This window comes from Puma concolor, chromosome C2 (genome assembly GCF_028749965.1).
Source record: "Puma concolor isolate L17-30 chromosome C2, mPumCon1.1.hap2, whole genome shotgun sequence".
Taxonomy (NCBI): Eukaryota; Metazoa; Chordata; class Mammalia; order Carnivora; family Felidae; genus Puma; species Puma concolor.
Window position 1 is genome coordinate 27,016,527 of NC_141675.1, and position 27,004 is coordinate 27,043,530.

The 27,004-nt window shown below is 37.0% G+C and overlaps 1 protein-coding gene across 3 annotated transcripts in view; it reads right to left on the reverse strand.

The window, feature by feature from the left end:
• The window catches only part of PIK3R4 (phosphoinositide-3-kinase regulatory subunit 4), a 203,541-nt gene that overhangs the window by 7,419 nt on the left and 169,118 nt on the right, over window positions 1-27,004 (reverse strand). For all 3 annotated transcript variants that reach the window (XM_086674276.1, XM_025913349.2, XM_086674275.1), the window contains exons 12-16: window positions 25,753-25,954; window positions 23,527-23,714; window positions 22,329-22,539; window positions 19,377-19,542; window positions 3,803-3,967 (exon numbers count right to left, since the gene is read on the reverse strand). In XM_086674276.1, the coding sequence (XP_086530402.1) occupies window positions 3,803-3,967; window positions 19,377-19,542; window positions 22,329-22,539; window positions 23,527-23,714; window positions 25,753-25,954 (932 nt within the window). The remainder of the gene's footprint in view (window positions 1-3,802; window positions 3,968-19,376; window positions 19,543-22,328; window positions 22,540-23,526; window positions 23,715-25,752; window positions 25,955-27,004) is intronic.

Here is a 27,004-nt window from a genome sequence, read left to right on the forward strand (position 1 = left end):
ATGAGCAGGGTAGGGGCAGAGAGAATGGGAGACACAGAATCCAAAGTGGGCTCCAGGCCCTGAGCTGTCAGCACAAGGCCCGATGCGGGGCTCAAACTCACGGACTGTGAGATCATGACCTGAGCCCAGATCAGACGCTCAAACAACTGAGCCACCCAGGCGCCCCGAGGCATTTTTAAAAATAACTTCGGACTTACAGAAGAGTTGCAAAAATAGTACAGAAAATTCCTCTGTATCCTTCACCCATTTTCCCCTCGTGTTAACACCTTACATAACCACAGAACATTTATCAAAACTAAGAAATTAATCTTAGTACAATACTAGTAAAATACAGAACATATTCGGATTTTTATTAGTTTCCACTTGTGTCCTTTTACTGTTCTGGGATCCAAAACAAGATACCACATGGCATTGAGTTGTCATGTCTTTTTCAATCTGACCTTCAGTCTTTATCTTTCATGATTCTGATATTTTTGAAGACTATAGATTATCTTATAGAATGTCCCTCCATTTGAGTTTGCCTCATGTGTTCTCACAAACAGACTCAGTTTACATCTTACTGGGAAGAAGACCATGAGATAACATCCTTCTCAGTGCACGTATGAGCAAGTACCTGATATTAATTAGTTAATTAATAGTACCTTGATCATTTCACTAAGGTACTATCTGCCAGGATTCTCCACCGTAGAATTATTTTCCATCTATAACTACTCAATCTTTAAAAAAAATACTTCTGAGACAGTGTAAAAATCCTGTTTCTGCTTAAAATTTTGTCCACACATTTTAGGATCCATTGATAGACCATATCTATGGTGTTCTAATGGTGACTATGTCCCTCATTCCTTCCATACTTATTCATTAGAATTTTTCTATAAAGAACTGTCACTTCTTTCCCATTATTTATTTACTTATTTATTATCAGTATGGGCTCATACACATTTATTTTATCCTGTGAGCTGTAACCCAATATTATTGTTATCTGTTTTGTTGCTCAAGTTGTTCCAACTCTGGCCACGGGAAACTCTCTCAGGTTGGTCCCAATGCCCTTTCAATGTGCTTTTTTGAACCAATTCCTAACTTTCTGGCAGCACAAGATTCATCCTGCGTATTCACTGCCCCAGCCCTGGGCAACCAGTTCTGCAAGGAACCCTGGTTCCTTTTATGGAAAAATAGTATTTAAAAACCAAGGTCTTCGTGCTAAGTGCTCACTGCTATGGGGACGTGTCCCTGCTCCAGTCTCTTAATATGTATACTATACCTCATACCAACATGCATATGTGTACTTCTATATCTTTTTATGTGTATGTGTACATATGTATACAAACACACACACACACATGCATATACATATATCCTGAGTTCATACTCACACTGAATCCAGATTGATATCTATCCAGCACCAGAGTTCATTCTAGCCATCTCCCTTTTCTTATTTATAACCTTAGTATACAACTAAGTAGGTTTGGAATTGATAAAACACACTCCTGTGAAAGCCAACTAGAACACAGTGTCTGAGTTCAGTTCCTTCGATCATTAGCCTTGCAGTATCCAACTGAACCACTTTTTCCAAAGATATTAGGTTGGCTCCTTTATTGCCCACAGTCTTCACTGTGACTATAGGATTCATCTGTATACAATGAGATTGATTTATCATAGACAGCATTCTACCTTTCCTCCTATATCGGGTTGATTTTTTTTTTTATAACTTACATACAATAAAATTCACTCTTTGTGATACAGAGTTCTGTGCATAATGACAAATGCATAGCCATGTACCTTCTACCACAGAACCACAGAGAACAAGTCCACAGGCCAAAAATTATCTTGTGCAGGCCCCTTTGTAGTCAGCTCCTACCCCATTCCCAACCTGTGACTACTACTAATCTCATTTCTTCCCTATAATTTTATGGTTTCCAGAATATCACAAAAAGTTGGAAACATACAAAAAATAGCCTTTTGGGTCTGACTTCTTTCATTAGCAAAAAGGATTTAGGATGCATTGGTTGTTGCATGATTCCATAATTTATTCCTTTCATTACTGATAATATCAAATTCCTTTTTATTTTTTTTTATGTACTGTTCCATTATATGGGTGTATCTATTTTTTCAAGCTGAGGCATTTTTAAGCTAAAAAGAATATAATAAACACACTGGCCAGCCTCCCTGATCGGTACATATCAGGCTTTTGCAGCATACACAATTTTAGTTTTATCTCTCGGATCGGGAGTCAGCAAACATTTTCTGGAATGAGCCAAATAGTAAATATTTTAGGCTTCGCAAGTCACATATCTCTACTGCATATTCATTTTTTTTTTACACTCTTTTGAAAATGCAAAAAGTATTCTTAGCTATGGGCCATACTGCAGGCTACAGTTTGCTGACCTCTGTGTCTTAGATAAATAACTTAAACATTCTAATACTGACAATACTTCCCCTGGAGGGATGATGAAAAGTCCAAATGCCAAATAAAATGTGAAAAGGTGCTATAAATCCTAATTATTAAAAGCCATGACAACAGATCTGACTGAATGAAGCAAACCGAAGGGGGAAAAAAAAAAGATTCATGGCTAGGTTTCTTTGGAGCAACTGCTGCCAGGCAGACTGAAATCTAAACATTCTGGCACAGTCTCCCAATCTGTGTCGGCCATGTTTGCTTAGGGTTAAGACAGTAACATTCACAGTGAAAAGTGCTGTCGGCTGAGTGGCACCTGTGGAAGGAGTGCGCATGTCTGTGTGTCCTGCCAGCACAGTCATCACACAACACAATCTGCCAACAGCTCTTTGTTAATTTACATGGATCTCAATAGGTACACTGCTGTACAGCCATCCTCTGCTGAAACAATTTTAAAGAAAACTGGCAGGTGGTCGTTTGTTAAAGACAATATATAATATGTCCTAGACGAAAGCTGCCCACATCTGTTCGGTGAATGTGTTAAAAATAATACACATTTTTAAGTGCAAAGGCAAAACAAAATTATAAGCAAACAATAAAACAATAAAGTCCTAGATGATCCAACGTACATCCTTTTCTTCTTCAGCTACCCAATGGCCATACCTTACAATCCACTTACCTGTAAGAACCCGCTCATTCTGCTTTCTTCCTGTGAGATCCACCCCCTCTGCCTGCCATGCCCTTCTCAACCACCCTGCTTTGGCTGGCTAACTCACATCTGGTCTCACCTCCTCCAGGCCTTGATCCCTACCCCTGCAAGCTGGCTCCAGCTGTCCCTGCTGCTTTACCTTTAAAATCTCTTACCTTGTATGTGTTTAATCTGTGGGCAACTACAATTTGTAAGAAGTGAGGAAATTCTTAAGTAAAACCAGCCAGTATTTTCTTTTCAAATGATAAGCAAGTCATCTGACTAAAAGCAGCACTCCATTTCCCATCAACATCAGACAATTTAATGCCAAGTAAAGATGCTGACAACGTTTGCGTTTTCTTTGATGAAGAACATTCACATTCTAAAAATCAGCCAGCCAGACTTGTGCTTTTCATAGTTGAAACAGAAGATGTAGCCAATAATTAGGTTATTCAAACAGATTCCAGCCTGGGATGAGCCGCAAGTTCAAAGTTGCCTTCTGACCTTTTGACAGAAAGTAAAATATGCAGACACCGTTTTTCTGAAATTAACTACATGTGACAGATTTGGGCTGGAAACACAGTTTTATTTATTTCATGTGCTTAAAAAAAAAGGTAGTACTATCTAATAGGTCCTCAGTTGATCCAAACTACACTGGCAAGGTAGGGTTAAATTACCCTAGTGCACTAAATGCAGTTTAAAAAAACACAAAAGATTGATACCTGCTTTGCAGAGGTTGAATCTTAGGAGACTTTGGCAGCTTAGAAGCCTCAATTGCAAGAAGCTGGACGGCACCATTGTCAGACGCAATGGCTAAGTAGTGGGACCCCTGGCAGAATGTAAGTGTCTTGACACGTCCTCCAACTCGGCTATATGTAAGAATAGATCTGCACAAAAGAAAACAGATTACATTTCTGCAAGGGCCACAAGAGCATTTATTAATGCTGATATTAAATAAATATCCACATGTCTATCAGCCAACGAAAGTACTACTTGGAGGTCTGTTTCACCTCCTTGCTCTCATAACTGAAGAATCCCTCTCAAAAACACTGGCACAAAATCACCTTTTCTTCTCATATTTTTAAATGGCCATCCCCACACACTTCCCTCCTATCACATAAGGCCCGCCCATCCTCCTCTCACTCTGGAGCTCCCATACTTGACTGTCCTCATCTAGTTCTCCTGCCACTCTTGCAATACCTTAAACCCTATTCTTGCACGCTTCAGTAATTCTGTAATTCCTAGGATGCAGCCTGACACAGCAGGAAATGGCTTTGGGATCAAAGACCTGAATTCCTCTATTTACTACCCATATGACTTGGTCAAGCCACTTGCCTGCTCTGTGTCTCAGTTTACTCATCCACAAAACAGGACTGCCCTATCTTTTCTACTTGGAACACAGTGAAGCTCAAATAATATATAAATCATAAAACACTCATAAATGTAAAGTATTGTAATATTCAGTTTCTCCCACACACGTGCTGACCTCTCAAGCTGTCTACTCTCCTTTCTCAAATTCACTGCCAAACTTCTTGAATACATCATTTACACAGGGTGTTTCCCACTATCACCAATTCCTTCCTTCAGTACCTCAGTACCCGCTTCATAAGGCACATATACCTACCTCTAAGGGGCCATACTCCTAAAAGATCACAAGCCCCTAATTCATCAAATGTATTCATCTCTGTCTTTTCTGTTTATTTCATTTTATAATACAAGCTAATACATATTACAAAAAAATTATTAAAATACAGAAAAGAGGCACCTGGGTGGCTCCGTCAGTAAAGCGTCCAACTCTTGGTTTCGGTGCAGGTCATGATCTCACGATTCACGAGATCGAGCCCCGCATCAGGCTCTGCGCTGACAGTGCGGAGCCTGCTTAGGATTCTTTCTCCATTTCTCTGCCCCTTCCCCACACTTTTTCTCTCTCTCTCAAAATAAATTTTTTTTTAAATACAAAAAAGAATACAGAAAAGTAAAAACATTTGTAATTCTACCACTCAGAGAGAGGCACTACTAACCTTTTGTTATATATCCTTTTAAAGGGTTTTTTTTCTATGCATACTACAATATATTCATATTTGCTTCTTAAATAAATATGGAATATGTTGTATTTTTTTATTAATTAATCTCTAGTTCACTTATTCACAGCTTTGTTGTGAGAAAATACCATAAAGTATAATATTTGAAAGGAAATAATTCAGTGATTTTCAATATATTAACAGAATTCTACAGATGATCAGTATCTAATTCTGCAACATTTTCATCATTCCTAAGGAAATCCACGTCACACCCATCAGCATTCACTCCTCATTTTCCTCTCCCACCAGCCCCTGGAAACAAATTTGCTTAAATTTGCTATGGGTTTGCCTATTCTGGAGATTCCATATGAATGTAGTCCTATATTACATGGCCTTTCGTATCTGGCTTCTTTCACTTAACATAGTGTTTTCAAGGTTCACCCATTCCTTTTTACAGCCAACTATTATTCCGTTGTATGGAATACCACATTTTGTGTATCCATTATCTGCTGATGAACATTTGTGTTGTTTCTGCCTTTTACCTACTATGAATAATGCTGCTATAAACATTTCCACATAAATGTCTGGACATACTTCTCAAACATAGTGCCTACAGGACCCCAACCGGTATGGTAAATGAGTAAAGAGAGCCAAGAACTAGATGGGAGAGAAAAAAATTCCAGCATTACTCAGTCTCTTGCATTTGCTTGCTTGCTTGCTCTCTCTCCCTCTTTTTTGATACTGAGATATAATTTACCTATCATAAAATTCACTCTTTTAAGACTGACAGTATAGTCACTAAGTTTTATAACCGTTACCATTATCTAATCCCCAAAAAACCCCATACGTATCAGCAGTCATTCCCCATCCTCTATACCCCAGCTCCTGGCAACTGTAAACCATCCGTGACTTACAATTTTTTTACTTTATGATGGTGTGAAATCAACAGGCATTCAGTTGAAACCATACTTCAAACTTTGAATTTGATCTTTTTCTTGCTAGTGACATGCAGTATGATTTTCTCATGATGCTGACCAGTGGCAGGAAAGCCACAACTCCCAGGCTGCCAGGTGACCATGAGGATAAAAAAACCAATATACTCGGGCACCTGGGTGGCTCAGTCAGTTGAGCATCTGACTCTTGATTTCAGCTCAGCTCATGGTCTCATGGTTCATGGGATCGAGCCCTGCATTGGGCTCTGCGATGATGACACTAATCCTGCTTGGGATTCTCTCTCTCCTCTCTCTCTGCCCCTCTCCACCTCAAAATAAACAAACATTAAAAAAGACCTGATACACTTACAACCATTATGAACCCCTACAACCGTTCTGTTGGTCTTTCAGTATTCAATAAATTACATGAGATTATTCAACACGGTATTATCAAATAGGCTTTATGTTAAAATGATTTTGCCTAACTGTAGGCTAATGTAAGTGTTCTAATTCTAAGCACATTTAAGGTATGCAAGGCTATGATGTTTGGCAGGTTAGGTATATTGAATGCATTTTTGACTTATGATATTTTCAAGTTATGATGGCTTTATCAAAACATGACCCCATCATAAACTGAGGAAGGTCTGTACTAATCTTTCTGTCTCTGTGGATTTGCCTAAATTTGCCAAAATTTCATTTAAGTCGAATCATACAATACGCTCGCTGACCTGTGGATCAGGCTTCTTTCCCTTAGCATAATGTTTTTGCAAGGTTATCCATGTTGTGGCATGTGCCAGCATTTCATTCCTCTTTATGGCTAAATAACACTCCATTGTATGGATACGCCACATTTGTTTATCCATTCAACAGCTTATAGACATTGTGGCTTGCACTTTTTGGCCATTATGAATAATGCTGCTGCAAACATGTATGTTCAAATTTTCATGTGAACAAGTGTTTTCAACTGTCTTGGGTTTATGCCTACGAGTGGAATTGAGGGGTCATTAGGTAACTCTATGTTTAACATTTGAGGAACTGTCAAACTGATTTCCACAGTTACCTCACCATTTTACATTCCTACCAAAATGTATGAAGGTACCAATTTCTCCACATCCTCTCTAGCACTTGTTATTGTCTTTGATTATAGCCCTTCTAGAGGGTGTGAAGTGGCATCTCACTGTGGTTCTGCTTTGCATTTCCCTAGTGACTAATCATGTGGAGCAGCTTTCTGTATACATATGGGTCCTATCTGGAGAAACATCTATTTGAATCCTTTATTTTTTAATTGTCCTTTTATTGTTGAGTTAAAAGAGTTCTTTGTATATTCTCTGTATTTATATTTACAAGTATTTCTCTTATTCTGTGGTTTGTCTTTTACTTTCTTGACAGTGTCCTTTGAAGCACAAATGTTTGTAATTTTGATGAAGTCTCTTTTTTTTTATTTTGGTCACTTGTGCTTTTGAAGTCATTTTTTAGAAACTCCTGCCTAATCGAAGGTCATGAATAGTTACATGCATACATTTTACAGGTTAGCTCTTATATTTAGGTCTATGATCCCTTTTGAAAAATTCACGGAAATTCATCCTTTTGCATATGGATAACCAGAACCATTTGTTCATGCTTTCTTTCCTCCATAGAACTGTCCTGGCATCCTTGACAAAAAACAATGATCACAAATGTATTTCTGCAGGTCAGTTCTGTTCCACTGATTTTTATATTTACCTTTATGTAATACTATCCTGACTAATGTAGCTTTGTAGCAAATCTCCAAGTCTGAGTTTTCCAACTTGGTTCTTTCAAGAGTATTTTGGCTATTTAAATCATCTGCATTACTTTATGAATTTTAGAATCAGGGTATCAATTTCTGCAAAAAGTAAAAAAAAAGACAACTGAAAATTTCACAGGGATTGCACTGAATCTGTAGATCAATTTGAGGAGGATTGCTAAATAATGTTAAGTATCCCATTATTCCATTAAATGAACATAGGCTGTCTTTCCATTTATTTAGATCTTCTATAATTTCTTTCAGTGATGTTTTATGGTCTTCAGTATACTATAGTTTTCAGTACTTTTTTGATAAATTTATTCCCATTCTTTTTGATGCTATTGTAAATGGAATTCTTTTCTTAATTTCACCTTTGGATCAATCATTGTTAGCACAAAGAAATGCAGTTGGTTTTTGTATATACAAATACAGCATCATCTTGTATTTTGCAACTTTGCTGAACTCATTTGTTCTATTAAGTTTTTCTTTTTATTGCTTAAGATGGTCTATAAACAAGATTATGCTGTCCACAAATCCAGATAGTTTTACTTTTTCCTTTCCAATCTGTATGCCTTTCATTTCTTTTCCTTTTCTAATTGCTCTAAAAGCTCCTGTATGGTGCTGGATGGAAGTGGCAAGAACAGACATCCTTATTTGGTTCCTCATCTTAAGCAGAAAGCTTTCAGTCTTTCACCATTAAGTTTGATGTCAGCTGTGGTCATCTGTAACTAGTTTGTTGAATTGTTTTTAATCATAAAAGGGGGTTAGATTTTGTCAAATGCTTTCTGTTAAGATGATCGACATCTTCATTCTTTGTTCTATTAATAGGATATATTCCTAAATTGATTTTTGTAGGTTGCACAAGGCTTGCAGTCTTGGGATACGCTGAACTTAGTCATGTTATATAATCATTTTAATATGCTGGATTCAGTTTACTAGTATTTAGTTTAGCATTTTTATGCTTCTATTAACTATGGGTCTTGGTCTGTTGTTTTCTTGTGACGTAATTGTCTGGTTATGGCATGAGGATAGTACTGGCCTTATCGAATGAGTTAGCAAATGTTCCCTCATCTGTTTTTTGGAAGAGTTTTTGAAAGATGGGTGTTATTTCATTAAGTGTTTGGTAGAATTCACTATGAAACTGTATCCTCCTGGGCTTTTCTTTGTGGGAATTTTTTTTTAAATAACTAATTAAATATTTTATTATAAGTCTATTCAGATTTTCTATTTCTTTTTTTTAACTTGTTTTTTTTATTTTTTAAATTTACATCCAAATTAGTTAGCATATAGTGCAACAATGATTTCAGGAGTAGATTCCTTAGTGCCCCTTACCCATTTAGTCCATCTCCCCTCCCACAGCCCCTCCAGTAACTCTCAATTTGTTCTCCATATTTATGAGTCTCTTCTGTTTGTCTCCCTCCCTGTTTTATATTATTTGTGTTTCCCTTCCCTTATGTTCATCTGTTTTGTCTCTTAAAGTCCTCATATGAGTGAAGTCATATGATTTTTGTCTTTCTCTGACTCATTTCACTTAGCGTAATACCCTTCAGTTCCACCCATGTTGTTGCAGATGGCAAGATTTCATTATTTTTGATTACTGAGTAATACTTCATTTTATATATATATATATATATATATATATATATATATATATATACACACACACACACACACACATATATATATATGTATATATATACACACACACACACACCACATCTTTATCCATTCATCGTTGATGGACACTTGGGCTCTTTCCATACTTTGGCTATTGTTGATAGTGCTGCTATATACATGGGGGTGCATATATCCCTGTGAAACAGCACACCTGTATCCCTCGGATAAATGCCTAGTAGTGCAATTGCTGGGTCGTAGGGTAGTTCTATTTTAGTTTTTTGAGGAACTTCCATACTGTTTTCCAGAGTGGCTGCACCAGCTTGCATTCCCACAGATTTTCTATTTCTTATTTCTTAAGTCATTTTTGGCAGCTTGTGTCTCTCTAGGAATTTATCCATTTCATCTAGGTTATCGAATTTGTTGACATACAATTATTCACAGTATTCCATTCATAATTCCTTTTATTGTCACATCAGTAGTAATGTCTCCTCTTTCATTCCTAATTTTAGTAATTTGAGTCCTCTTTTTTATATTAGTTACTGTAGAAGTTAGTTTTCATCTTTCCAAAGAACCTTTGCTTTTGTTGATTTTTCTCCTTCATTCTTCTATTTTCTATTTATTTCCTCTTTAGTATTTCCTTCCTTCTACTTGTTTTGGGTTTCCTTTGCTCTTTTAACTAGTTTCCTAAGGTTAAGGCTAAGTTATTGATTTGAGATCTTTCTTCTTTTGTGGGTTCCTGGGTGGCTCAATCAGTTAAGCATCCAACTCTTGATTTTGGCTCATGTCATGATCTCATGGTTCATGGGATCAAGCCCCGTACGGTGCTCCATACCGACAGCATGGATACTGCTTGGGATTCTCTCTCTCCCTCTCTCCCTCTCTCCCTCTCTCTCTCTCTCTCTCTCTCTCTCCTTCTCCCCAAAGCTTGTGCACTCTTGCACTCTCTCAAAATAAACTATTAAAAAAAAAATCTTTCTTTTTACATATAGATTTTACAGCTATAAATTTCTCTCTGAACACTCCTTTAGCTGCATTCCATAAGTTTTGAATGTTGTATTTTCATCTTCATTCATTTAAAGTATTCTCTAACTTCCTTTTGAATCACTGGTTATTTAGCCATATGGTGTTTAATCTCCACATATTTGTCAATTTCTCAAATTCCTTTCTGTTACTGGTATCTAGTTTCATCCCTCTGTGGTTAAAGAACATATATGTTGGTATGTTTCTATCCTTTTAAATCACTGAGACTTGTTTTACGGCCTCATATATGGCTTGATCTGGAAAGTGTTCCACATGGACTTGAAAAGAATTTGTATTCTGCTACTGCTGGGTAGAGTATTCTATTAAAATCTGTTAGATCCGATTAGTTTATGTTGTTGATCAAGTCTTCTATTTTCTTTGCTGATCTTATACCTACTTGTTCTATCTGTCTATATCTACCTATATTGAAAGCAGAGTACTAAAGTCTCAACTATTGTGGAATTATCTTACTTTTCCCTTCAATTCTGTCAGCTTTTGCTTCATTTGGGGGATCCATTATCAGGTCCATGTGTTTGCAATTGTTTTGTTTTCCTGATGCACTAACCCTTTTACCATAATAAAATGTCCTTGTTTATCTACAGTAGCAATTTTTGTCTAAGGTTTATTTTTTCCAATATTAATATTGCTGTTCCAGCCCTCTTTTAGGTACTGTTAGTATGGTACACCCTCTTTAGTCCTTTTAATTTCAACTAATTCGTGTCTTTGGATCTAAAGTATAGCTCTTGTACCTGGGTCATAGCAACATTTTTCTAGATATATGTCTCCTGAAGCAAGGTAAACAAAAGCAAAAATAAACTATGGGGACTACATTAAAAAGAAAAAAAAGAAAAAAGAAAAAAGCACCTGCACAGCAAAAGAAACAATCAACAAAACTAAAAGGCAACCTCAGGAATGGGAAAAGATATTTTAAAATGACATATCCAATAAAGGGTTAGTATCCAAAATATATAAAGAACTTACACAACTCAACATACAAAAAAAACAAATAATGGGCAGAAGACATGAATAGACATTTTACCAAAGAAGATATACAGATGGCCAACAGACACATGAAAAGATGCTCAACATCACTCATCACCAGGGAAATACAGATCAAAACCACTAAGAGATACCACCTCACACCAGTCAGAATGCCTAAAATCAAAAACAAAAGAAACATCAAGTGTTGGTGAAGATGTGGAAAAAAAGGAACCCACATACACTGTTGGTGAGAATACAAACTGGTGCAGCCACTGTGGAAAACAGTATGGAGGTCCCTCAAAAAATTAAAAATAGAACTACCCCTATGGTCCAGGAATTGCGCTACTGGGTATTTATCCAAAGAATATGAAAATACTAATACAAAAAGATATATGCAGCCCCATTTTTACTGTAGCATTATTTATAATAGCCAAAATATAGAAGTAGCCCAAGTGTCCATTGATAGATGAATGGATAAAGATGTGGTAAATACACACAGTGGAAATACTACTCAATTCAAAGAATAAACTCTTCCAGAGAAAGACAATTACCGTACAATTTCATTCATATCTGCAACTTAAGAAACAAAATAAAAAAAGGAGACAAACCAAAAACAGATTCTTAACTATAGAGAACTGATGGTTACAAGAGGGGAGGTGGGTAGAGAGATGGGTGAAATATGCTGAAGGGGATTAAAGTACACTTAGAATGAGCACTAAAATAATGTATAAAACTGCTGAATCACTGTAGTGTGCACCTAAAACTGATATAACACTGTATGTTAACTGTACTGGAATTAAAATGCTTTAAAATGAAAAAATAAATAAAAATAAAGTGTGTCTCTTGTAGACAGCACATAGTCATTTCAGGTTTTTTTCATACTTTCTGCCAAATCTGCCTTTTGATTACATTTATATGATTGTGAATAAGGCAGGATTTATGTCTGACATTTTGCTATTTGTTTTCTGTCTTACAGGTTTTGTTGTTATTCTTGTTGTATTCCTCCATTACTGCTATCTTGTGTGTTAAAAATATATTTTCTTTTTTTTTTTTTTTCAACATTTATTTATTTTGGGGACAGAGAGAGACAGAGCATGAACGGGGGAGGGGCAGAGAGAGAGGGAGACACAGAATCGGAAACAGGCTCCAGGCTCTGAGCCATCAGCCCAGAGCCTGACGCGGGGCTCGAACTCACGGACCGCGAGATTGTGACCTGGCTGAAGTCGGACGCTTAACCGGCTGCGCCACCCAGGCGCCCCTAAAAATATATTTTCTAGTATACCGTTTTAATTCCCTTGTTTCTTATATAACATGTTTTTGACAAGTTTTTTTCCCAGTGGTTTCCCTGGGAAATACATGTGACATCTAAAGATGATCAGATTAATACTAATTTCATTAATACATAATAACTTTGCTCTAATATCTCTCTGTTCCCCCCTCCCTCTTCTGTACTATTATTGTCACACAAACTCTGTATATACCACAAGCCCATAAACACAGTTTTATTATTATTTATGTGGTCATCTTTTAAATGAGACAGCAGGTTAAAAAAGAGTTACAAAAATAATTTGTACTTGTATATTTATTTATAAATAGTATTTACCGTTATCAATGTTCTTTATTTCTTCATGTGGATTCAACTTACTGTCTTATGCCCTTTTCTTTCAGCACAAAAAACACCTTTAAGTATTTCATTTAGGGAATAGCTCCTAGCAGTAAGTTCCCTATTTTTATTTACCTTGGAATGTCTTAATTTGTCCTTTGTTTTTGAAGGGCAATTTTGCCGGATATAGAATTATCAGCTGACAGTCTTCTTCTTTCAACACTTTCAATATGTCATCCCACTGACTTCCAGTCTCCATCATTTCTGATGAAATGTCAGCTGTTAATCTTATTGAGGGTCCCTCATATGTGATAAGTCAGTTTTCTCTCACTGCTTTCAAGATGCTGTCTTTCAATAGTATACTTATCATGTGTCTAATATGGCTCTCTTTCATTTTCATCACACTTGGAGTTCACTGACCTTCTTAACTGTGTAGATTAATGTTTTCCACCAAATCTGGGGAATGCTTAGCCATGTGTCTTCAAATATTCTTTCTGCTCCTTTTTCTCTCTCCTTGCCTTCTAGGACCCCTCCTATGTCTATGTTGGCATTCTGCAGGCCTCTGGGGCTCTGTTCATTTTTCCTTATTCTTTTTTAGATCCTCTGATTGGATCATGTCAACTGATCTATCCTCAAGTCCCTGATTTTTTCTCTTGCCAGCTGAAATCTGTTCATCCTCTCATGTGACTTGAACTTCATTTATTTCCTTATTTTAGTTATACTTTTCAACTCCAGAATTTCTATTGATCACTTCTATCTTCTCATTGATATGTATATTTGGTGAGATATTTGTCTTACTTTGAATTCTTTAGACACGGTTTAATTCTTTGAACATATTTTTAATAGCTAATTTAAAATCTTTGTCTAACAAGTCTGATATCTAAGATTACTGAGAAATAGTTTCCACTGACTGTGTTTTCCTGTGTATAGACCATACTTTCCTGTTTCTTTTCCTGACTTGCAATTTTTTGTTCAAAACTAGATATTCGGGGTGCCTAAGTGGCTCAGTCGGTGAAGTCGGACTCGTGATTTCTGCTCAGGTCATGATCTCACGGTTCCTGGGTTTGAGCCCCACGCTGGGTTCTGGGCTGACAGTGCAGAGTCTGCTTGGATTCTCTCTCTCCTTCTCTCTCTGCCTTTCCCCTGCTTGTGAAGGTGTGCACTCTCTCTCTCTCAAAATAAATAAACGTTGAAAAAAAAAAAACTAGATAATCTAATTGACATGTAAACTTTGGAAATAATATTCCAAAGTTATTTATTTAGTGACTTTCCTGGACTAATTCTATAAAGTCTGTATCTTTTTCAAGTGTAGCCACTAAAGTCTTTGTTGGGTTAACTTAGTGGTCAGCTAATGACTGGACAGACATTTCCCTTCATGCCTTAAAACAGTAAGTGTTCTAGCCTTTGCTGAGGCTCTCTGTGTTTGTGCACACCTTCCACAAAGAGGGTTACAACTCTGCCTTATCCTTCGTTTCCTGCTTGTACAGAGTCTCAAGGTCAGCTAGAGGCGAGAACTCAGGGGCTTCTCAGTTCTTTCTTGGGCATGTGGACAACCCTACACATGCATGTGGGTATGAACTTTTCAAAGGCCCCTACAGACATCTCATTCCCTAATTCTTCCTTTTAAGTTTTTGTTGGCCCCTTACAACTGGTAATGCCACCTTGGGCCACTGCAATGTTAAACAAATAGCATTGGTAATTTCAACAAATGTGCTGTGGGCATAGTTTTTCTCAAAGAACAAGATGAGCCCAGTGAAATAAAGACCCTAAGAATGGAGCTTCCAACAAGCTGGCAGAAAGGTCAAAGAGTGACAATTCCTTAGAGATGGGGCTTTTAGCCATTATGACCCCTCCAAGCACAATGAAGCTTCTGGTTTTCATGGCTACCATAGCTGTTGAACTGTGAACTTCAAAATTACTGCAAAGCTTGATATAGGGTTGGGCGGCTATTAGTTTTCAAAGCTACTGCACTGCTTGGTAAAAGGGGATAAAATTAGGGAACACATGGCTCAGTGTTCTGAGAATCAGCTGATTTTCGTGAATAACACTCTTCAGACTATTGCAGGACCTTTAATTTCTAGAGCTCTGGAAATGTTGATTTTGACAGTATCTACCAGTGTCCTATTTTTATGAAGGAACAGATTTTTAGAAATCCTTACTTTGTCATTCCAAAAACAGAAACCCTACATGGGTTCTTAAACCTACTTCTTAAACATATTTTCTCACACGATATATCAATATTTTTCATCAAAAAATTCATTTCCACATCAGTTTTGTTTTTGCACCATCACTTATTTATCCAATTTAACCCCTACTGCTGAACCTCTAGTTTGTTTCTAATTTTTTTTTTTTTACTGTTATAAAGAAAGCCACTCTGAATAGCCTTAAAACTAAATCTCTGAATTCATTCTTAGTTATTTTCTTAGGATATGGACATCATAAAGCCTTGAAATATATATATTGTCAAAAGCCCTCCATGGATGATGGATATATCAACTGCATTCCACCAAAGGGCACTCACTATATGAGAATGCCCAATCGTGCCAGTTGGTTTTATTACATTTCAGAGTCGCCTCTAAGTTTCTTTCTTAAAACTTTCTTCTAGGGGTGCCTGGGTGGCTCAGTCAGTTGAGCGTTCCACTTTGGCTCAGGTCATGATCTCAAGGTCTGTGAGCTCAAGCCCTGTTGTCGGGCTCTGTGCTGACAGCTCAGAGCCTGGAGCCTGCTTCGGATTCTGTGTCTCCCTCTCTCTCTGCCCCTCCCCCACTCATGCTCTGTCTCTCTCTCAGAAATAAACATTAAAAAAAAAAACAAACAAACAACTTTCTTCTATTGCAGTCTGATGTAACTTGATTGGCTTCTTTTCTCTCCTTTTCTGACCATTCTCTTCCTGTCTCTGAAATTCGACTGGCAAAGATTAAGGCCTCTGGCATCCTCAGGGCTTTTATAGGCCTTTATGCTCCCTTTTCTTCAGAGTAGCCATACCACTCAAACACTTCAACCTCCAAACACTATCAGTGACTCTATATGTTACCCTAACACTGATAACTTCCTTGCACACCTCTCATATTGTATCAACTTTTCATTAAGACAGAACTCCACTGAGATGTTTTATCATCACATTCAACAAGTACCAAATTCTTCAACCTCCCCCAAAATTGAGAAGTTAAATGAGCCAAAAATAGGGTAGTACAAGAAGGATATGGAAAATAATTTCAAATACTATAAAGGATTAAGTTTTTTAAAAATCTATGTGAAAGGTTAAAAACAACAAATCTCACAAACTAGTCCCCAAGGGACAAACCAAAAGAGCCTAGATCCAGGTGACCTAAATCACCATTCATAATTCAGTGAGAAAGTCAGGACTGGGAAGTGGGTGGTCAGCCAACATAATGCATAGGGGAAAAACCTCAGTAGTCAGAATGTACTAGTAACATTTCCTAAAAAAAAAAAAAAAAAAAAAAAAAAACTTTTCCTAAGAAAAAAGAGGTTTGTTTCTCTTTCCCAGCCACCAGCTGTTCCCCACTTGGATCTGACAATAATAATGGCCTGCCTCTTCCCTAATCCAGTTCATGAAGGCATGTGATGAGGGCAACACATTCTGTTCCCTTCCCTTCCTCCCCACCCTGGAATAAAGCACCCCCAAGCCAAGGCCTACTACACTCCACAAATAAGACAGCAGGTGTTACAGCAAAGCAAGAGAGCAGCTGCATTCAGAGGAAATCCAATCTCTAATTATCATACTTCCCAAAGACTATACAGTCAGCTAAACTGCCACATTTTCGGGGGTACCACTTTCTGAAATGTGACACTTGGATACTACTTCCTAAAATATGACACTGGAATACAGAAGGCATGGCTCAGTAATAAAAATCATTTGGGAATTAACAAATGAGACTTTTGCAAAGTTAACCAATGATTCCAATTTCTTACTTGAGAGGTTTACACATGTCAAATGAACTTCCCCTCCTCATAAAATGGGCAATGAGGGACACTTGGATGGCTCAGTTGGTTGGGCGTCCGACTTCAGCTCAGGTCATGACCTCACGGTCCGTGAGTTTGAGCCCCGCATCAGGCTTTGTGCTGACAGCTCAGAACCTGGAGCCTGTTTCAGATTCTGTGTCTCCCTCTCTCTCTCTGCCCCTCCCCGGCTCATGCTCTGTCTCTCTCAAAAATAAATAAACATTTAAAAAAAATATTTTTTAAAGGGGGCAATGAATTCAACTGATGATGATATAACAAAGATCATTTGAAAAATAATTATCAGAAGAGATATTTAACATACTAACAAAAATGCTAATAATGGTGGAAAAAAATTTTTTAAAATGATTGTAGGCAGGGGGAAGGCAGGGGTTTTCCACAAAGGACATTCTGGTATGATGGCTACATGCCATGAGACTGGTTTAAGTTACAGAGTGTATGTTTTTATTGGAACTCATGAAATGGTTCACTTGAGATCTGTGTATTTCATAGCATATGAATTTATGGCAAACAAAAAAAAGAACTATAAACACAGACTGAACTCTAGCTAACGATATATAAATTGAAGTGTTTAGAGGAAGTGTACCGATATCTGCAAATTATTTTGAAATACATTTTAAAAAGATGAATTGAGAGGAGGATGGATAATTACATGACAACAAATATAGTAAAATTACAGAATCTGTGAGACAAGAATATGAATGTTCTCTGTGAAACTTTTTAACTTTTCTTACAGGTTTGAAATTTCCTAATAAAATGTTGACAAAAAATTGCTAAATGGAACCTGGGTTCTGGGATTCTGTTATTGGTTTTTGATTTATGTTCCGACCAATGCAATGCCAAGAAAGAATGAACATGAAAAACAATTAAGCATAGAGTAAAAATGCAGAGCTCTTTTAAAAAAATAAACACCACAAAACTGTATCACATTGTTCATTAAAGAGACAACTTTTGGGGTGTCTGGGTGGCTCAGCTGGTTGAGTGTCGACTCTGGATTTTGGCTCAGGTCATGATCTCATGGTCCCTGAGACAGAGCCCCCTGTGCTGACAGCGCAGAGCCTGCCTGGGATTCTCTCTCACCTTCTCTGTCCCTCCCCCAGTCACGCTCATGCTCACTCGCTCGCTCTCTCTCTCTCAAAATGAATAAACTTAAAAAAAAAAGGTCAACTTTTGACTTATTTTAGTTATCAGAGATACTCTGTTTGATGATTTTGTGGTTAACTGCGGTTGCCGAACTGATAACATGAAAAGCACCAGAGATCTCTTTTTTCCACATGAAATTCAATTTTGACATCTAGTAGCTTTCTTTTCAGACCTAGACCAAACTAGGAACAGAACAAATATGAGTATGGTAAGAGTGACGGGGATGGGGAAATGGAGGGCTGGCAGACAGACTGCACAGCAATAGGGACACAACTACAAAAATGTACGAATCTAAATCACACTTATCAAAATCACATCAGCACAAACAGTTTTAGGGATTTCAAAGTCATACCTAAACTCCATCTTGACCATAACAGCAGGGCAATGGTACACTGAGTGTTTTCCTTCCATGGCTAGCCATTCCATCATCTTTCACTTTTCTCTTCCTCATATTCCATCTAACCCATTTAGCAAAATTCGGGCTCTACCATCAAAATCTATCCCAAATCCGATCATTTCCCACTACCCACTACCTCCACCTCTTCTTGAATTACTATCATAGCCTCTAACTGCTTCAGTATTCTCAATACAAGAGCCACAGCAGTTCTGTTGAAATTTAACTCAGACCACGTTTCTCCTCTGCCTGGAACCCTCCAAAGGCTCCCATCTCATTCAGAGTAAAAGTCAAGAGTCCTTTACAATAGTCTACGAGGCCCTATATAATCTGGCCCCTCTCCCTCCTCCCTCTTGGCTCACTCTGCGCCAGCCACACAGACCTTTCTGCTGTTCCTCAAAACGTGCCAAACCATCTTTCTACCTCAGGGCCTTTGAAATCTCTCTTTCCTCTGCCTGGAATGCTCTTCCCGGAGAGATCCACACAACTCTTTCCTCCACCTGTTTCAGGTCTTTCCTCAAACGACATCATCTCTGGGAGGCAGTCTCCAATCAATTTATTTAAAATTCTACTCTACCCCACCCCCTACTCTATTCCCTGTCTTCCCTCCTATATTTTTCTCTAATAACATTTTTTACCATGTAACATACTATATGTTCTGCTTTTTTATACTATTTATTGTTTGTCACCTCTCACGAGAAGGAAAGCCCCATAGAGCAGGTATTTGTGCCCCTTTATCACTGCTATATATCCCTGGTTCCTAAAGCACCTGTCAGAGTGAGCACTCAATAAATATTTGTTGATTAAATAAATGGATTCTCCTCCCAAGCACGTATTACCTGGTAGTGGTGGTCTTCCCCTCCATCTTTTGACTATTCCAAATTTTCACTGTGCCATCATTTGAACACGTTGCAAAAAGGGAATGTTCATCAGAGACTCTAATTCGATTTACAGCAGATTTGTGTTCATGAAGATGTGCAACTAGCAGCCCTTTAGGACGCCACCCTAAGGAAAAGCAAAAGAGTATGTCTTGAACTATAGTTTACAAATACTATACTTCTCTCACCTCCCAGCTACAGTCACCAACAACCAGCATGAAACCAATCATAAGAACTAAACAAAGGGTTCCAAGAGCTAGCCAATACAGAGTGGCCTACTAGGCCACGACAGATACTTTTATCTACTGAGTAAGACATCCAAGATAGCAATGAAGTGTTGCTCAAAGAGCCTGAGAGTGACTGTACCTGGGGCCCTTCTCTAGTATCTGAAAAGGAACAATAGTCACTCACTACCTGGGAAAACCCTGACTACTTGCTCAACAGGCAGATAATGCTACCCTAATTTACAGAAATTGGGTGCTAGGGAGGCAACCTGGTTCTTATAGTCTCAAAGACCCAGACCCATCATAATATAATGTGTGGCCTTGAGGTACTTATTTAAACTATCTGAGCTTCAATTTCCTCAAATGTAAAATGAGGGAATTATTACTGAACCCAAAGGATGGATATGGACAAGCGAGATATATAAAGTATCTAATATTGTGTCCCACATCCACAGTAAACACCCAAATGTTGATGTCTTCTCTACTTGCAATCACTTATTGTATGATATCAACATGTTAGTATAAATAGTATTATTAATTATAGCCCATGGACTTTCCAGTACTTTATGACATCTATGCACATGTTTTATTATGTATATTTTTGTGTATGATGTTTCTTCTAATAAATTATAGATTTGTTGAGGCCAGAGACCATGTCATATCCATTCTGAATCATTCACTGTATCTAGCATAGGTTCTTGCACATAAACAAATGTCTTCAATGTTTGAAGAGTAAACTTTTATATTTAGTTTAACATTTAATATTTAATATTAATCAATTTTAAAATAAAACAGAAAGCTATATTAAAGATCATCCTGTATTGGGGGGTGCCTGGGTGGCTCAGGTGGTTGAGCATCCAACTCTTGATTTTGTCTCAGGTCATGATCCTAAAGTTGTGGGATTGAGCCCCATGTCGGGGTCTGTGCTGAGCATGGAGTCTGCTTAAGATTCTCCCTCTCTCTCTCTCTCTCTCTCTCTCGCTCTCTCATTGTCTCCCTCTCTCTGCCCCTGCCCCTCTCCCCCGCTTGCACTCGCTCTCTCTCTAAAAAGAAAATAATAATAATAAAAGTAAATAAATAAAAGATCATCCTGTTTTGGGATTCAGCACAGTGCCTAATTAAGTAATACCAGTATCATTTTAGGATAAAATTATTTCTTTTTTACAAGAAAACAAAAATGAAAGCAAGACTCCTGCCAAACCTGGCTAATTCTAAGATAAAAAAAATATGTTTACCCTTGGACCTCTAGCTCACATGTGTGGGAAGAACAACTGAATGTGATTTTTAAGGAGGATATGCTAGATTTGGAAGTGATCGAAAACGCTTTGCCGTGAAGTCTAGATAATCTACCAGGCTAGACTGAACATTTCCCTCTAGAGAAAATCAATTTCACACAACCACTCAAGTGTGGAAAGAAAAAAAATCAAAAGTCCAACAGTCATTCCACATTTTTTGAACCTCAAAACTTGATACCTTTTCTGTGATTTTCTGAAAAAAAGGTATAGTTCCACCTAAGTATAAAATGCTACTTATAAAGACATTCTGTTGTCAAATAAGTAGACAGTTTGTGGTTAAGTTTTTTTGTTTTTAAAGCAGAGCTGGTATGTAACACTGAACTATATTACAGAAACAACTTAAACATTCCGGCACATTTTGCTAAAATTCATGTGACCTGAGAGGCCACTTAACCACTTAATATTTCAATCTTTAAGTCATTTATGTCTAAGGGCGCCTGTTGGCTCATTTGGCTGAGCATCCCACTCTTGAATTCACCTCAGGTCAAGATCTCACAGTTCGTGGGATCAACCCCTGTGCAGGACTCCGCACTGACAGCACGTGGGGCTCTGTGCCACGTCTGGGATGCTCTCTCCTCTCTCTCTCTTCCCCTCCCCACTCTCTCAAAATAAATAAACATTAAAAAAATCATTTGTCTCTACCAGCATTCTCCCCAGAGTTCACAATGGGAAGCACATGGGAATTCACATGATTTTTAAATCTCTAAGCATAAACACACTATGCATTTCTTCTCAGAGTTTTCAAGTTAAATTTTTATTATTAAAATCTGTATACAGAAACTCACTAAAAATGTTTTTAAAATCTACAAATCTAGTATCAAAAACTAGCTCTAGCTCTACATTTATACTGGGAAAGTCTGTTAACATAGCTGAGCCACATTTTCATCTGAAGTATCTCTTAAATCTTCTCAAAATATAGTAGCGTTTCCCCCAAATCTTAATGTTGATAATCACTTAGTGCTGGAGTTATAACTGATTTTGTCTGCTTTTTAGAAGTACCCATTACTTTCCAAATGTTTTACTTTTCTAAAAGAAAATAGATGTCAGACCCTTCAGAAATAAAAACTGGAGCTTACCCCAGGAAGCCTGACATCCTATGAAAAAGTGGCATGACACTAAGTAGGCAGGTAAAACCTAGCACTATAAATGGGGAAAATGGATCACAGGCTGGAAACACTACATGGCCTAAATAAGACACTGCGAGTTGCCCTGACAGCTAAGAAGATCCAAACTCCACAAATGACTTAAAATTTCTCATTTAATGCTTCTTCCTCTAGGCTTTCAAGTGACAGTTTTGTTCTTACTTCCTGGTAATTAATTATCAGCACCCTGCATTAGACTCTAGGCTCCGGCACCCGGGCTAGAATACAACTACCCAGCAGCGGCACTCTTACCAGGTGGTGGTGGTTTGCTCTCCCATTCAGCATTTTCCATCATCTGCTTAGCTATCCTCTCGGCGTTACATTGCTCCCGCTTTTGCTGTATGAGCTGCTGAAGTTCCGTTTTACAAGTTGTGATCCGAATCTGGTAGGTAGACGGTAAAATTGTACTACTTAAAACCTGTATTGTTGGTTTTCTATTTTGGACATTTGTCACTTCTGGAAGCTGCAAAACAGAATTATAAGTATGTATGTTATAAAGCAAGGTATACTCGATGATAAAAATGTACTGATGTTCTCTTTTCATTATATCAGCTTTTTTCCTTATTAACGTGCCAGTTTTTAAATCCATTTAAATATAATGACATTTGTTCAGTGAAAATCTCATTAAAATAAAGTTTAACCACAAGTATTACACTTCCAAACTTCTACATTATTAAAAAAAACTATCAGTATAGCAATAACATTAAACAAAAATCCACAGAATTTAAGTGAATAGAAATAGAATTTATCAGTTGGTTCAGTTAGTATTTTTCACTTAAAACATATTGGCTTAAGGAAGAGTTACCTTAAATTACAAATATACTTAAAATACATAAAAATTGTAACATTTCTCACAGATGGCAAACTAGGGACTTTTCTTCCAGAGATGTTTTTGCTATTTTACAGATGTTATAGTAGAGAAAGAATAAAAGATTTAAAAGGTTCACTGCAACCTAATTATAATTACAGTCCATAATGATGTCTTCAACCCACAATTTCAGATCACTTTATTGGGGAGCACTCTAAAGCAAGGCCCTTTTTGATGCTTTCAATTACTAGACTTCCCCTTGGCTATAAAATTAAAGATAAACCTGTCTTAGAAAGAAACATATCCTTAACTAGAGAGAACAAACTGAGGGTTGATGGAGGGAGATGGGTGGGAAATGGGCTAGATGGGTGATGGGCATTAAGGAGGGCAAGTGTGATGAGCACTGGTGTTGTATGTAAGTGATGAATCACTAAATTCAACTCCTGAAACCAATATTATACTATATGTTAACTAAGTTAAATTTAAATAAAATTTGAAGAAAAAAAAAGAAAGAAGAAACACGTCCTCCCTTAAAGGACAACTCACTATATTGATTTTCCCAGTATAGTACACAGCCTTTAAACAACCAAAGCAGTAGAAAGGGATTGAAAAACACAAGGATTACTGCCTAGATGATAGTACCTGTGGAGAAGTAGACAAAGGGACACAAATGCCAGCAGAGGACTCAGAACGAGGAGGCTTCCCAGTCTGAATCACTTCCTGGTCACTCCCTTTAGGTAGGGCCTGTGGCATGTTCGGTGGTTCCAGTGACCCAAACATACTTTTCCATTCTTCATTTACATTTGAGTCTTGTTTTACGTGTTTTCTAGCTACAAAAACAGGTTCAGAACAGTCAGTCTAAAGGAAACCTCTAAAACCAATATGCACTTTTATTTATTTTTTTGGTTAAGGGGGGATAGCAATCCTATTTGTTCTTTATGATCTCCAATCTACTTATATTTATATATCAATTCCTTAACCCTCACTTTATCTCTAGGGCAGATGGAACAGATGCACTTTCAGTGGCATTAATAATTAGACCTAATTGTTTCCTAGTTTCCTAAGGTGGGCTCAATTTCAAATAACCACTTTATCTCGAGAACCAACAAGAAAAACAACTTTCTCAAATGTCACCAACCACACTGATATGACCTATTTCCAGTATCCGTTACTTGGGAAACAAACAAAAAAAAAGGTAAAAGTCAATTGCTATATAGTTACCTCCAGACTAAAGAGATGAGAAAATCTTTTTAAAACATCTTTCTCCAATTACAAAAAGTACATTCAGTAACACAAAATTCTAGTATTAATTACAAAATATAGAATGAGTTGCCCCTATAACTTTGTAAATCTCATACACTGTATCATTTGTGATATACTACCATATCATTTTGCAAAAATAAAGTAGTACAGGGCCGCCTGGGTGGCTCAGTCGGTTAAGCGTCCAACTTCAGCTCAGGTCATGATCTCACCATCCGTGAGTTCAAACCCCACATTAGGCTCTGTGCTGACAGCTCAGAGCCTGGAGTCTGCCTCGGATTCTGTGTCTCCCTCTCTCTCTGACCCTCCCCTGTTCATGCTCTGTCTCGGTCTCAAAAATAAATAAACATTTAAAAAAACTTTTTTTTTTAATAAAAAAAATTAAAAAAATAAAGTAGTACAAAGTAATATAAAGTATTTTACAATCTGCTTTTTCCTCTCAACCGAATACACTGAATGTTTATTTAACCATTCCCCTATTAATGGTCACTTCAATTATTTCCTTTTTTTAAACTGAGAACATTCTTCTACATATTTCCTCACATGCCTGTCAGTTTTCTTGGGAGAAATTTTCAGAATTGACTATAGTGACTCAAAGAGTAAGAACGTTGCTTTCTAAAAAGAACATGTTCAATTTATAATCTCATCAACAGTGTATGAAAATGCCTATTTCCCTACAACCTTGCTAATAACAGGTATCACTAGTGTTTTGCTAATCACATAGGCAGAAAATGGCATCTCATTGTTTTGCATTTATCTACCTTTTCAAACATGCATTTCTATTCTTCTATCAGTTGTAAGTTCAAATCCTTCAATATTTTTCTTTTGGGGTGCTTGTGTTTTTCTTATAATCTGTATGAGTGCTTTACTTATGGCAGTTCCAAATACTTTACCCCAAGTTTGACAATTAGAGGTTTATTTTTAAATACAATTCAGCTGCCTTCAAAATCTGATACTGGAAAAGAGTGGTTTTTAAATGCATGTACTTGGAAATAAGTACATCTCCAAAAAGGGTTAAAGGAAGAATACACAAGATCTTAAAAACCTCGTACAATCAATGTCAACATCCTTGTCACAGAGCTGACAGTTCTAAATCTAGAGACTTGAAACGATTAAGTCTTCTCTGGTCTCTACTCTTTTGTTATTTCATTGTTAATAACAAGACTGTTCTTTTCAATTCACTGGGCATTACCTACTAACACTAGATAATTATCTCGTTTTAACATTGATTATTGACTTGGGTTGGTGTTTAAAGGATTAAAAAATCAGGATTCCATCTTCAATCATGTAAATCCACAAAGGCAACATTATTCTATTATTATTAAGAATAGGGCTTTGGAGTCCAGCGTTGGTTTGAATCTTGATTCTGACACAGAAAGCCATAATTGTGACAGGTTACATAAGCTCTTAACTGTTAATTCAATTCTCCACTCTTCCTCCCCTAAATATGCCTGTTACGTAATGGAGTCACATACGGTACTTGGAAGTTCTATATCTGGAAAATGTGACTTATTTTACTACTAATTAGCTACAACTAATATGCCTTATGAAATAAGTCTTATGAAGTAATAACACACTAAACACATACACATATATAAATGTACCAACCTCGCTTGTCATCAGGTTCCTGTTTGGTTTTAACAAGATCAACTTGTCTCCCAGTTATGCCTAATGCCCCTAGGTCAATTACACCTTTCTGACTACTATCATGAAGATGGCTCTGGTCTACTATATTGGCCTTTGCTTTGTTAGATTTCATCATGAAGTCTTTCAGTGCCAAGAGTTTGTCTTCCTCTTCCTCTGTCATTCCCTAAAACCAAATAAAACATATGTTATAGAGATTATTTCCAAAAGTAGTAACAGGCCTTGGAATGACTGAAGGGTCAAACCACTAATTTAAAATTTTAAGAGTCAAAATGGTAAAATGAAGCAAACAAAGACAAGAGAAAAAGAAAGTATCAATATAGAAAAACATCTCTACTCTGATCATCCAGAACACTATTATAGCACTTTCCATTTTGTATCATAATTTATATCTTAGTTTTCTTTCTAAATGGGAGCATTCAAGTATAACTCACCTTTGAAATCTCCAAGGAACTTAATACAGTGCCTGGTATCTAGTACATGTTTAATATGTAACTTTGAATAAACAAACATTTACTATCTAAACAAAAATTCTGGAAATACAATATTAAGCAAGAGAAAGTCTATATGCTTCACCCTTATCCTAGATGTGTTGAGAATATTAAATGAGACACTACGTGTGAAGGCCCTCTATGGTATATAAAACATTCTATACACCTCAGAAATGGATACATGCTGGCTGACCTGCAAATGCAAGCAACACACCCTAGGGAAATAGTATAATTAAAGTCAGACTGCCTACGTACATTCAAGCTCCATTACTTACTGTATGTGTAACCTTGGGCAAGTTACCCAATTTTCTAAATGTCTACTGATTCCAGAAAATGAAGATAATGACGTAATTATTAGCACCCATCTTACAATTTGGGGAGAGGGGCTACTTTGAAATTGTAGTTAAGTTATTCTACTCAAGGCACTTAGAATACTTGAAACTGACAGCCAATTAATACTAAATATTTAATTTCAATAATTCAATGTGAAATATTCTGATAAACAAAATAGTTCTGCATTTTTTTCTTTACTTTCAAACCATCCACAGAACCCTCTATAATGTTTTTATAATGCCAATGGAAAAAAAAATTAATAAAATAGCAATTCCCCTCAGGCTTTAATTAGAATCCTACTGGAGCTTAAAAGAATATTCACAACCCACATTCACGATAGGACACAAACAAACCCTAGAAAATTAGAAAGCTAAGAAAAAATAAAATGAAAT